The 12870-nt window shown below is 31.9% G+C and overlaps 1 protein-coding gene across 5 annotated transcripts in view; it reads left to right on the top strand.

Moving 5' to 3' along the window:
- TBC1D5 (TBC1 domain family member 5) overlaps window positions 1-12870 on the top strand; it is a 365348-nt gene that overhangs the window by 123277 nt on the left and 229201 nt on the right. For all 5 annotated transcript variants that reach the window (XM_014051938.2, XM_014051928.2, XM_087712828.1 and 2 more), the window contains one exon: window positions 1077-1210. In XM_014051938.2, the coding sequence (XP_013907413.1) occupies window positions 1111-1210 (100 nt within the window). In that variant the 5' untranslated portion in view covers window positions 1077-1110. The remainder of the gene's footprint in view (window positions 1-1076; window positions 1211-12870) is intronic.

Genomic DNA, 12870 nt, shown 5'->3' with positions numbered 1-12870 from the left:
TAGTCATAAGTCCCCTGGTCATCTCTGAGATGGTTTACTGCAATGTGGCTACATTGAGGCTACCCTTGAACTGTCTTTGGATGCTACAGCTGGTACAGAATGTAACGATGTGACCAGTTCTGGGGGCCTTAGGGTAGCAAAGATAAGACAGCTAAGTGTACGAGCTGCATTGGTTACCATTTTGCTTTCGCATCCAATTCAAGTTGTTGGTTGTTAACTTTTAAAGGTCACTTTGTTATTTTTAAAGCCTTTTGTGACATAGGCCCAGGCTGAGGAGTCCTTTTGCCCCAATGGGATTAGCCCACAGCATTCGCTCCAGTGGAAGGAACCTCCAGTGCATTCCACCTAGTAGGCTGGTAAAATAAAAAAGAATAAGCTTTTCCATTGTGGCTCTACCCTGTGGAACATTATATGCCCCCGGTGAGAATATTCCCACCCTTTTGGCCTTTTAGAGGGGTGTTAAAACCTGGTTTTGTCAGTTGGATTAGGGCCGATATGGTCCTCCCTGCTGGAGGTGGTTGATGATGTAAGAATATGTCATTCCAGTGCTATCTGCCATTTGATTTTCTATGTATGGTATATCATTCTACTTAATCTTAACTATTTTTATATTATCATTTTAAGCTTTATCAGTGATGGGGTGCTCATAAATTTAATAAATAAATAAAACATATAAATGTATACAAATACAATTCTGTTGAGCTGTTGTTTGATACTGAATATACTTAAGATTTCCTTAAATTCAAACTCAACTGGTGATCTACATGGATATAGTTATTCACTTTTCTTGAGAATAATACAGAAGTGATCATTAAAAGATTCTATGGGTTTATATGAGAGGTGAAGAAAAATTATATATTGACATGCTTCAAAAAGCAAACATATATGTATTACGTAATTATACACATTTTTGTAATCTTTTGTACTCTTAGTAATTAATAGTATGATTAGTAATTGCGATGCAGAAGCTCTTAATTTTCTGAATTAAATACTGCATTTTCTGAAGTCTTTACATTTTAATACAATAGGAATAGTAGGTAGTATAATTAATCATTTACTTTTAATTTTTCATATAGATAATTCAACTTATTAGACGTGCCAAATCTCAATATGTATCACTCAATTTCTGGAGCTAGCCATCCTTTACAAACTGAAGAGCAAGAAATAGGAATTGATCCCCTTCAGAGTTATGGGAACAAGCCTGATGAAGGTAAGTGTACAATTTCTGTACTGCCGTTGCACTTTAAGAATATTTGGAAAAGTTTTGAATGACAAGTTATTTTCTTTTCAAATCAATAAAATTTGTAATAAGCACTGCTTTGTAACAGTCATACATTAGTAAAACTGAGAAGTCAAGTTAAAATTATTTTGGAACTACTTAGATAGTTACCTTTTCCAGTCACTGAGTGAATAATTATTTTACCATCAGAATATTGACATTCAATATGACTTTTACTAAGTGTCTAAAAAAAAATCACTCATTTTTTCTTCCTTTCTTGTTACTTCATTTTTGTTAGTGTTCTTTGCTAAACTAAATATTTAGTGTGGTATTTTATTGGAGCAATACAATTAAATGATACAATTCAGACTTCTACCCTGTTTCTCCGAAAAAAAGGTCCAACTAGAATTATAAGCCCTACCATGATTTTTCAAGATGCTGGTAATATAAGCCCTGTCCCCAAAATAAACCCCAGTTAAATTGTCAGACAGACTGACAGATTTAGTACCGTTTTCCCCACCAAATAAGACCTAATTGGAAAATAAGCCCTAATGTGTCTTTTGGAGCAAAAATGAATATAAGACCATCTTATTTTCAAAGAAACACGATATTCTCCATTATCTTTTACTTTCAGAAGATAACAAAACAGGTAATTCATACCTTCATTCTAACAGGTTATGACTATAATTTTGTAGTAAGTATTTCTCCGCATGTTCTCATTATTTTTAGCTTGTTTAAATGATTTATCTGCTTTAGTCAGGAGACAGTCTCTAATTTAAAACCAGTTATTAACAAAATGGTAATATGTAATGGAAATAAAAATAATAAATTGTCAAAAAAATTAAATTTAATATAAACATCTGGCTGGCTATGCAATCAACCATGATGATGATGATGATGATGATGATGATAGCAGGGTCGCCGAGAAGGAACATGAAAAAATCGCAAAATACCAGGACTTAAAAATCAAAATTCAACGACTATGACACAAACCAGCAGTGGTAATTCCAGTGGTAATTGGCACACTGGGTGCTATTCCAAAAGCACTGGAATTACATTTAAAACAGTTAAAAATTGACAAAATCACCATCAGTCAAATGCAAAAAGCCGCACTGCTTGGATCTGCACGCATATTACGAAAATACGTTACGACGTCCTAGGCCCCTGGGTGGGGCCCGACTAGTAACCAATGCCAAATCCGGAGAAACAACTGGCCGCTGTGATACAATTGTATAATAACAACAACAACAACAATAATAATAATAATAAAACTTTATAATAGGGGACTAAAATATCGGTTCTTTTAGAAGTTTATTTTAGATTTATTTATTATTCAAATTTGTACAGGCACCCATATTTCAAAAAGTGAGTTATATAAAGACATTGAATAAAACAACAGAAAATCTACATTAAAATCTACATTAATAGTTAACTATTATAAATGCAAATACATAAACCCTAGGGAAAAAGAGAATAAGAATGACTACCTCCATAATAAAGCCATTTACAGTAAGCTTGTCTCAAGTTCCCTAGGTGCCCCAATAACATAACACAGGTCTTGAGATAGTTACAAAATATCAAAAGGAATAGAGTTAATCTAATTTTGGATCAAGAATATTCCATACGATGGGCATGACTGTAATAAAGGCATATCTCCTGGTACCCACCAAATGTAGATCCCTAGTTGAGGGTACTTGCAACATGCCTTGTCTGTCAGTTCTGATGGAATGAGGTGGCCTGATGTAACTAAGCCCCTCAGCATGCCATAAAGACTTTAAAGATTAAAACCAGCTAACCCTCACAGCTTCCATGGGGTGAATGAAATGTGGTTTCATTTAATTTTGCAGGATAGAGAAATATAATTCGGTATCATTAGTCTACTTATAATACCTCATCATGTGGCAATGGTTAAGATCACTGAGCATCCTTTTGCTGAACTAGAGTTCCCAGCATCGCTCACATCTGCCCATGCTGGTTGGCTGCTCTGAGGCTGCTCCGCTTCAATAATATCTATAAAACTAGAGATTTTCTACTCCTCTGTTATAATCTAGCTTGCAAAAAAGCTTTTTTGTATATATAATCTAATGTTTATACTGTAGGATAACCTTTTCTGCTGCTCAACTGAATGTGCATTTAAGGAGTATCTCATTGTGTATATGCATACAGAACCTTTATCTGTAAGGACTATTCTCTGATTGCTAGGAGAGAGCAACACTGTTGGAAAGATCCTTAGTATTCTTTGCCCTTGGTTGTTATCTTGAAACGTTTCATTACCCAAACTATGTAAGATAGTGAGTGCTAGTAGGGAGTGGGGTTTGTTCTCAATTTATATTTTAGTGGCTTGCTATGGTGGGAGTAGTTTTAGTGGTTAGTTGGGCTGTTTGAGCTGTTTACCGATGGCTCGTTTGGCAGTTGTTTGATTGGCAGTTGTTCACTTCTTGATTGTTGATTTGATATTAATCAGGGAAAAAACCCTCCAAGTCCATTCCCACCAATACTGACAGGGCAAGCCACCAGAATATAAATTGAGAGCAAACCCCATCCTACTAGCACTGATAATGTTGCCTAGTCTGGGTAATGAAATATCTGCAAGAAAACCACCAAGCTCAGAAGGTGCGAACAATCTCTCATTTCAATCCTGAGCTACAAACATTCTCCTTTAAAGTCCATTTTGAAATTATTTCTTCATATTTTTATGGCTTTATTTCTTTAGTCAAGAAATGCACATGTCAGAAATAATTCTCTGAGATAACTTTGTACTATTTCCAGATTATCTTTTTGAAATTCCGTCTGTCTGTCCGTCTGTCTGTCTGTCTCTCTCCCTCCCTCCCTCCCTCCCCCCTCTCTCTGTGTATATTTCACCATATATAGAGACAGAAATTAGGATCATTTTTATTACGATGTATCATGATGAAATATTATAGAGCCTTGAATGTGACTTCTTTGTATCAATATGCCACACTTAAAGATACAGTTTGGTGTAGTAGTTAAGGCACCATGCTAAAAATTGGGAGATTGTGAATTCTAGTTCCACCATGGGTATGAAGCTGGGTAACCTTGGGTCAATAATTTTTTCTCAGCTCCAGGTAAGAGGCAGTGAAAAACCTTGTAAAGAAAACTGCAGAAACTTGCCCAAGCAGTCTCAATAATCAGATACAATTGAACAGAAAGAAAAAAAGAAATGTAACATTTATAAAAGAGACTATTTTCTACATTTTGAAATTAACTCATTATGCATATACATATTGTTAATTTTAGGAAATGCCTACTTCCTTCCATCTGAATTATCTAAAATAATCTTCAAAATTCAAATGTTCTCGCAAAGTTATTATATTTTATACTTTAATTTATTTTCTACATCTAATACAATAATAGGTGTATTTTTAAAATGTGTGTGTGTGTGTGTGTGTGTGAGAGAGAGAGAGAGAGAGAGAGAGACACCATACATACATACATATGCATGACTGTGTTCTTGTGTTCTGCAATGCATGCATTTATTCTCCTATTAGTTTGTCCAATGTATGTGGCAGGGCAGATTTCGCATGGTATTTCGTAGACTCCTTGGTTTTCTAGCTGGATCTTGGAAACCCCAAAGACAAGATCCAGCTAGAAAACCAAGGAGTCTACGAAATATCATGCAAAATCTGCCCTGCAACATACATTGGACAAACTAGTAGGAGAATAAATGCAGGCATCGCAGAACGCAGTCAGAAAAAAAGAAAAAACTTCCTCCCTTTTCCAGCACCTTAAAGCAACAGGACATGAAATTGATTTTGAAGGAATCAAATTAATCTCCAAAACTGAACATTTCAACAAGGGAATAATTATGGAAGCCATCAAAATAGAAAAAAACCCCACAATATGAATAAACGTGACGATACCTCCCGCTTACCAGACATCTGGAAACCAGCCCCTAGTCAGCAAATGAGCTCCACCCACCACCCAGATCATTACAATACGAAAGAAAAACGGACACAAAGCCAGCACCTCAGGACCACAGGATGATAGGAAACAGCTGACCAATCTACAAACATCAACTCCATCTACCAATCAGGATGCAACTACACAGCCAATCAACCCACTTACAGGAACAAAGCTAGCACTCGACACACACACCCAAGATTTATAGAGAGACAGCAGCTCCAACCACGTTTTACTCGCACAAGCACAAAGCCAAAAACACCAGCCTGAAGGTGGCGAGTGGGATCTCGCCGAAACGTTTCCAAGACAATCTCAATCTTACACGGGAAAAGACCCAAATACAACAAGACCAACATATCTATACCCGTGAAAATCTACGAAAACATGTGTGTGCGTATGTGTCCGTGTATGATATTTTTAAAGCCAAAATATTGGGAAAAATTGTTTTTTGCATCCAACATTAAACAAAAATTGAAAATGTTTTATTTAGATAGAAAAAATCAGTATCTCTTGAATATTTTAGCTGTGATTCATAATTTTTAACTTCATTCAGCAAGTATATTTTATTTATTTGTTTCTTTTTCTTTTTTCTTTGTGCCGAGGAGTAATTAGTTACCTATATAAGGAAGGCATCCTAATTTTTTTAACTTTAACATTGCTATGACATACAAAGTTATTAGTATTTGAATTGATGTTTAAAAGAGCCATTAATTCATTTACCCCAAATGTTCATTAACAATGTAAATGTATGCTGATGTTCTATGAGACAAGGAAGTGACTAATGACTCTTCCCACTAACAACACTTAAAATGAATAGAAACTTAAGATAGCTAATCTTGAAGTAATCAAGACCTTCATTCAGCTTGGCATCTCTGTATGCTCTAAAACAGCTGTCAACTGTTAAAAATATATACACAACACACAGATATGCACATGCAAAGATAGACATATGTAAATACATGGTTCCTCAAAGTCATAAAGGTTACCAACCATGGTACATTTTTACATTCTATATGTAAATATTTTATATAAAGCATCTATTTCATATCCATGACTTCTTTTACAGTGAAACACAAACTGCATTTTAATCTAATGCCATATGCAGCCAAGATTCATAATTTTCCAGTTTATACTATTATTTTAAATAAAGCATGCTGTAGATATTGACAATAAGATGGACTTTAGCATAATTTTCTTAGCACAAATACCATAACTCAGAAATTCAGTATTAAGTGGCTATAATTGCTTTATTAAAAAAAGGGAGATGTACTTTGTACATTGCATAAATCGTCCACTCGTTTATATGCTACAATGCAATTAAGTAACAATTTAAATTAGTCTATATCGTCATCTGATAATTAGGTATTGGTGGCTTGATAGTAAGGTTTTTAACCTAGATAGAAAATATAAATTCAGTATCAGCTCAGATATGGATAAAATAGCTTTCATTGCTTGAGGCCCAAACTATATGGAAAAACGCGTCCTAAAATTGAACCATTTATGTTGAAGAAAAAGCTCTCTACTCTTCTTTATAAAATAATATTGAAGTAATTGGCTTTTATTATGGTAAAATTATGCACATATACACACAATTTGAACAACCTCTATAGCATTGAATTGTCTTTTTATAAATATCTCCTTTACCATTTATTTACATTTAATTTATTTAAATATGAATGGAGGGTTGGTTCCATTTGTTCCAAAGGGTTAAAAATATAATAGAATTCTAGATTCATCTTTAAAAATGCACTGGGCTTATTGCAAATAATATTGTCTTTAATTATTAGCAATGAAGTTATCATTAGTCAGATTAATCATATATCAGAGAGATAAGGTAATATTCTGAATACATTTAATGTGTCTATACATTATGTATTTATTGAATAGAGAAATGTACATAAATATATGACTGAGGTTTTTCCACTTTCATCTTCTAGACCAAGTAGTACATTTGCACCTGTAGAACTTATATTTTTTATAACTATCCCATGAAATTTATAGTATTCTTCACTCAACCATTTTAGCTGCCTTGATTCTTTTTGATAGAAGAAGAAAAACAAAGAATCTATGGCAGGATTTGTAGATTTTGTTATTATACCATGATCAATAAAATAGAGTTCCAGTAAACTTTGCACAGTTTATTTCCTGACCTATCTAGTTTGAAGGGCTGGTTTGGGCTTTTCCATGTCTTCACCAAGTGAGAAGATGCATAATTTCTAAAGCAGTTGGATAAGGAATAGTATAAATTCAAAAATGAAAACATATCCAATGTGGCTGTTAAGACTTGGGGGGGGATCTGTCCTGTTTTATATTTTATAAAGATTTTGACTCTGATTTTGGTATTTCTGTGATCCCATGTTAAGCTAATTTAACGTAATTATGTATTTTTGTGATTTGGTCTATGAGCTAAACATTCAGATCTGCTATGCAAGAGATAGATATGCACATACTTTCTTTTTTTAATACATCAGGTAGATATTAATTATAAAAATCATTATTCTAGATATAAATAGAGATAATTCCTCACTTGATATGATTACGGAAAGAAATAGATCATTGGAGTTGCTTTGGTTATAGGGCTAATTAGAAAAGGTAAGAATTACACGTAAAAAATTTATTTTAATGTGACAGGTATTAAAATATATCTCAAAATATTTGTTTGGCTTAGAAACTGTGAGTTATGAACAATTAAGAGTTGTGTAGAACATTCAATACTGAAACTTAATTCAGTATGCTTTATTTTATTCTCTGTAAATAGCATCAAAACTTCCTTCTGTTTCATCCAACACCAGATGCTACTTAGCAAGCTTTTAATAGTCATTTATTAATAATAGCTTCTGTGTAGTTTGATTTTATTTGAACAGCTACAGATTTCTAGTGACAAAGGCCACTGGAATATCACTTCTCCACTTATGTCTGATAATAATTATTCCTGTCAGTTGCTTCTTAAATAGTGCTCTGTTTTGTAGTCACTTCTATATTTTCATGTATAGTAAAAATTGGAGCATAAAACACAGTGAGCACAGTGATCATTGTTTCTCTTTTTCTTTTTTTCAAGAATTTACATAGTTTAAATAATATTTTTAAATATATCTGAACTAATGTTATCAACTCTCATGCCATTTGTATCATGCCTCAATATTATTTAGGTTTTGAAGATATTGCCTTTGAAATCAGCTGATAAGCTTAAATACCTATTTAGAATTATTTGCTTTTGATTATGTAGGAAGTATTAGCCTAATTTTGGTTATTTTTGACATGTACAGAAGTCACTATAGAATCAACGTAAAAATGATCTCCAATTGAAAACATCCAGTAATAAAATTCCTGTGGCAGTTCTTTCAGTTTATATATGTAATTTATATAAATGTAAAAATTTCTCTTATAAAACAAAGTAGAAGGAATAATTTAATAATGGTTATGGATAATAATAGTTTGCCCATCAAAACTTCTTCTTTTTAAGTTTAGAGTTCTCATTTGCAAATCTGTTGTTCTTCACATAATCTATATAGTGGTAAATAAAATTCTAGCATCTACTGTATGTTATTAAATTATTGATTAAAATAATATTTTACTGTTAGGGTTTTTTCTGACAGCTCAGATTCTTTAAATTCTTGAGAACTCAATCTGTTGTCATGATTGTTTGAGAACCAAATACAGCTTTCCCACAAGTCATAATTTGTAAATTAAGTTGGTAGTTATATGCAGATAAAAGATTAGAGCACATTCTTGATGTACTTTGTAATCTAGTCTCAAATTCTGTATTTTAATTCAAAATCTGTTCCAAGAAAATGAAATAAAATCAGATGCCCTGGATTTGAACCTGATTTGTCATAAATATTTAAATTTAATTTAGAAGTCTAAATAAAGATGTTGAACTTATTTTAAACCTTTATAGTCCAGAATCTTAAGTCTTTCAGTGTAACTGTATTAGGACATACAATATGAAGAAATACAAGATTGTCATGACACATACCTGATGTGTTTTGGGTTTTTATTTTTTGTCATTTTCAACAAGGTGCATATTATTTATGGGTGATATGTCTTTTTTTAAACAAAGAAAAATCTGTCTATGCTTATATTGCCATTTTTATAAACAAAACAGCTGATAGTTTAATGAATACCATACTGAGGGCCATGTAGGACATAAGGCAAATTAAGCAGGTTACAAACTGCACATCTTCTATTTAGATACAGGAGATCTTCCCAGTCCGAATAATTAGTTGTACTAATCAGACAAGCCGACAGTTAGAAACAGAAGGAGACCATTTGTATCAATTTGAACAACATAGCTGGTAATGAAATGAAATAGCTACATTGGATAGTTTTCACCTCTACTTTGGATTATACTGTCTTAATCTTGCTTATATTTAATGAATGTTTAAAAAATCTGTACATTTAACAAAGCTCACTATTTTATAAAAATAAGCAAAATAAAATGATATGAAATAAATATATAAATATAAATATTTAAAAATAAGGATAAAATATAGATTTATAAAATGAATAAATTGGTATTATAAAAGATGTTTTTCCTCAAAATAAATGCCTTTTGAGCACAAGCAAGAATTAAATTTCACTAACATTTTTTTCAGTGTAGATTCTTTTTCTTCAATAAATCTGTTTTTGTATTTTAGTAATTCAGTTAGGAGAAATATAATGGAGTGACAAAAACTTCAGGGTACGCAAACATGTTTTGTGTGTGTGTATAAGTGTTTGAAAGCACAACAAATATAAATTGCATTGATTTCCCTTTAAAAAGAGAAAAATAATATCTTGCTGTATAGAAGTCTACTACATCTGGAATAAAACAATATTGAGAAAGATTATTTAGCATTTTATTTATAGACTTTTTAGAAGAAATAATCATGATTTTTATCTCATGTTTCTGTTCACCATTCTATGAAAAAAATCCAGATGTTTGTTCCCATATATTGCGCTAAGATAGGATGTATGTATGTATGTATGTATGTATGTATGTATGTATCCTAAAATATACTGTGTGTGTCTGTGTAATTTATATACACACACACACACACACACACACACACACACATATATATATATACATGTATATACACACAGAGACACACACACTTGTTTGCATGTTTTATTAAGTTTAAGATGAACATTTTCCAAAGTTCATCCTAATTAGCCAGTAGCGTGTTTAATTTTGATCTGATTTTTAGATTTGTTCATATCTCTGAATCAGTAATCACATAGTTTTATTGTTGGAAAATAAAGCACCATCAGCTGCAGAACATATAGCAGCTGATATTTAAATTTCCTTTATATGCTTTATTGTTATTTTTATAGAAGTAAAATATGTTAATCAAGCAAATTTTACTTTTACATACTAACACTAAAGGAAAGATTTGAGTTTCTTCTCCATTGTTTGCATAATGTCATCTAAAATAGCATTGTTATTAATGAAATATTTGGAATATAATGATAGTAACTTTTTGTTGCTAGGTCTATTACAGCATGGAGATATATTACACCATCATGATATTACTAAATATTAAGTAACTGAAAACAACATTTCTTTCACTCTACTTAAATCAATAGCAATAACAGTCTCAGCTGTTTTGGGGAGCAGGTGTTACTTACTAAAGGGAAGCAGTGTCTTTTCTTAGCTACACTCTTACATATATTTTCCTGCTGGGGCTATGGAGAGATTACAATGTTGTGCATTGGTCAGAGTATTTGAGGATCATTAGATAGTATTATAATATTGAACAAGCATGAGATCAACAGCGAAGTTTTTAAAAAATCAATTTTATTTATTAAACATATTATCAATTATTAAATTATGTCTTCTTTTATCCATTCACATGATCACTCATACACCAGAAGAATTCTAATTTCCAAAAATAGTGTAATTCATCAGGAACCAGAGGTCTAGAGTATTTCTATAGTCTGTTGATCTTCTACAACTTATGTTGAAATTGTACATTAGAGCAAACATCTTCAGTTTGCAAACTGTAAGCCTTTCTTCTAGCTATCTCAGGGTTTCTCCCTTTACAGCTTAGTTTCTTCCTTTCAATTCACAGTAGATCCATTTCTTCATATAGCTATTTTATTTGATAGGTTATGAACATCCTCTTCTTATTTTATGGTGGCCTTTTATATATTTTAAATTCTCCATTCACAATCTAAAAAGTTGCCATTGCATTTAAGTTGCAGCAGAAATACAGGTGCAACTGTAGTAATAATTGTTATAAATGAATACCTGTGGTTATAGAAAATAAAATAAACAAAATTATGCAGTCATTGATAAGTAGTATATGGATAATTCATAATAGAAGTAGAAGAGATCATATCACTGTTCCCAAGTGGAAATTAATTTATAAAATTTGATTTTATGTAAACAATTGAAATAAGATAATACATTTTAAAATGCTCCAAAGATTGACCTTATTGTACAATGAACAATTTAGAATATGTAATTTACAATTCAAAGCAATTAATTTTCTCCAGGACCACATTTTTTCTGATAATGTCTTCTAGCATTTAGAACATATGATGTTTTCATACAGTGAAATAGGTAGAAGATACCTTATTAATTTCACAGAAAGTAGATTTTTCTCACAAACATAAGTCTCATTTTCATTTGTAAATGATATATCTAGATTATTTTCATACTGAAAATATGAAAGATTTTTATTTTTGTGTTGTTGATACGTTAACTTCAATTTTGAGATATGCATGATTAATACAAAAGCTTTTCTTTTCATGTCTCAAAAAAGATTTAATTAGTATATTTGATTGATAGCAAGAGCTAGGGCTAATGTTTTCCATTTACCATATTGATCATTTTTAACACTTTAGAATGTTCAGAACATTTTGGGTTCTTTATTTCAGTGAACCTTGAAAGAACATTGTAAAGTAAGTCACTTTTTCTTCTATATATTACTATTATTGTTTTATTAATTTCCATGTTTGTGTGTAAAATAATTTTATAGCCATCCATTTTACCCTATGTCTGGGCAGCTCTGGATCAAAAACTAAAATAACACCATATAAAAACTATTAGAACATTAAAAACATTGAAAAGATGTAGAATGTCTGTGATAATATCCGTACAATTTCCCAGCAAACAGGTTACTCCTAGCTGCCACAAATACAACATCCTTAGGGAAGCATATTAACTACTACTTTACAACATAGTATTCGAAGAAAAAATTGATAGCATTCATTGAAATAGTAGAATTTTTAGCAGTTTTTCATGACTCTATATCCTGGTTTTTGATTAAATAGTCTTTAAAACATTTTATTACTGTTTATATAATACAATGAACACCATGTATGCAACAAACATCATGCATCAGGAAAGCATTTATAATTCTGACCAAGAATGTCTTGGCGACCTGGATTTGCAAAGGATATTGCCCTACTTAAGGAAGATGAGACAAAACTACAACAAGTGACAACTGCTTTAGAAGAAGAAGTAACCATAATTGGCCTTAGGATAAGTGCCAAGAAATTAAAAATCATGTATGTGAGGTCCAGTGCACAGATATGGGGAATAATACTTAAATCACATCGACTTGAGAAAGAACAAAGGATTACCTAATTGAGTAGTGTAATCATCAAAATGGAGATATAGAGATGGACATTAAGCAGCATTGGAAAAGCAATAGCTGTTTTCCAGAGGGTGAACATAATCTGGTCCTTGTCATCTATATCACTGAAATATAAACTCTGTTTACTTGCCTCTCTAGTAATCC

The sequence above is a fragment of the Thamnophis sirtalis genome, unplaced genomic scaffold (assembly GCF_051295495.1).
Source record: "Thamnophis sirtalis isolate CommonGarterSnake01/CBP01778 unplaced genomic scaffold, rThaSir2_p1.2 scaffold_4, whole genome shotgun sequence".
NCBI classification, from domain to species: Eukaryota; Metazoa; Chordata; class Lepidosauria; order Squamata; family Natricidae; genus Thamnophis; species Thamnophis sirtalis.
Note: the sequence above shows the minus strand (reverse complement) of the source record. Positions and strands in the feature narration are given on the sequence as shown.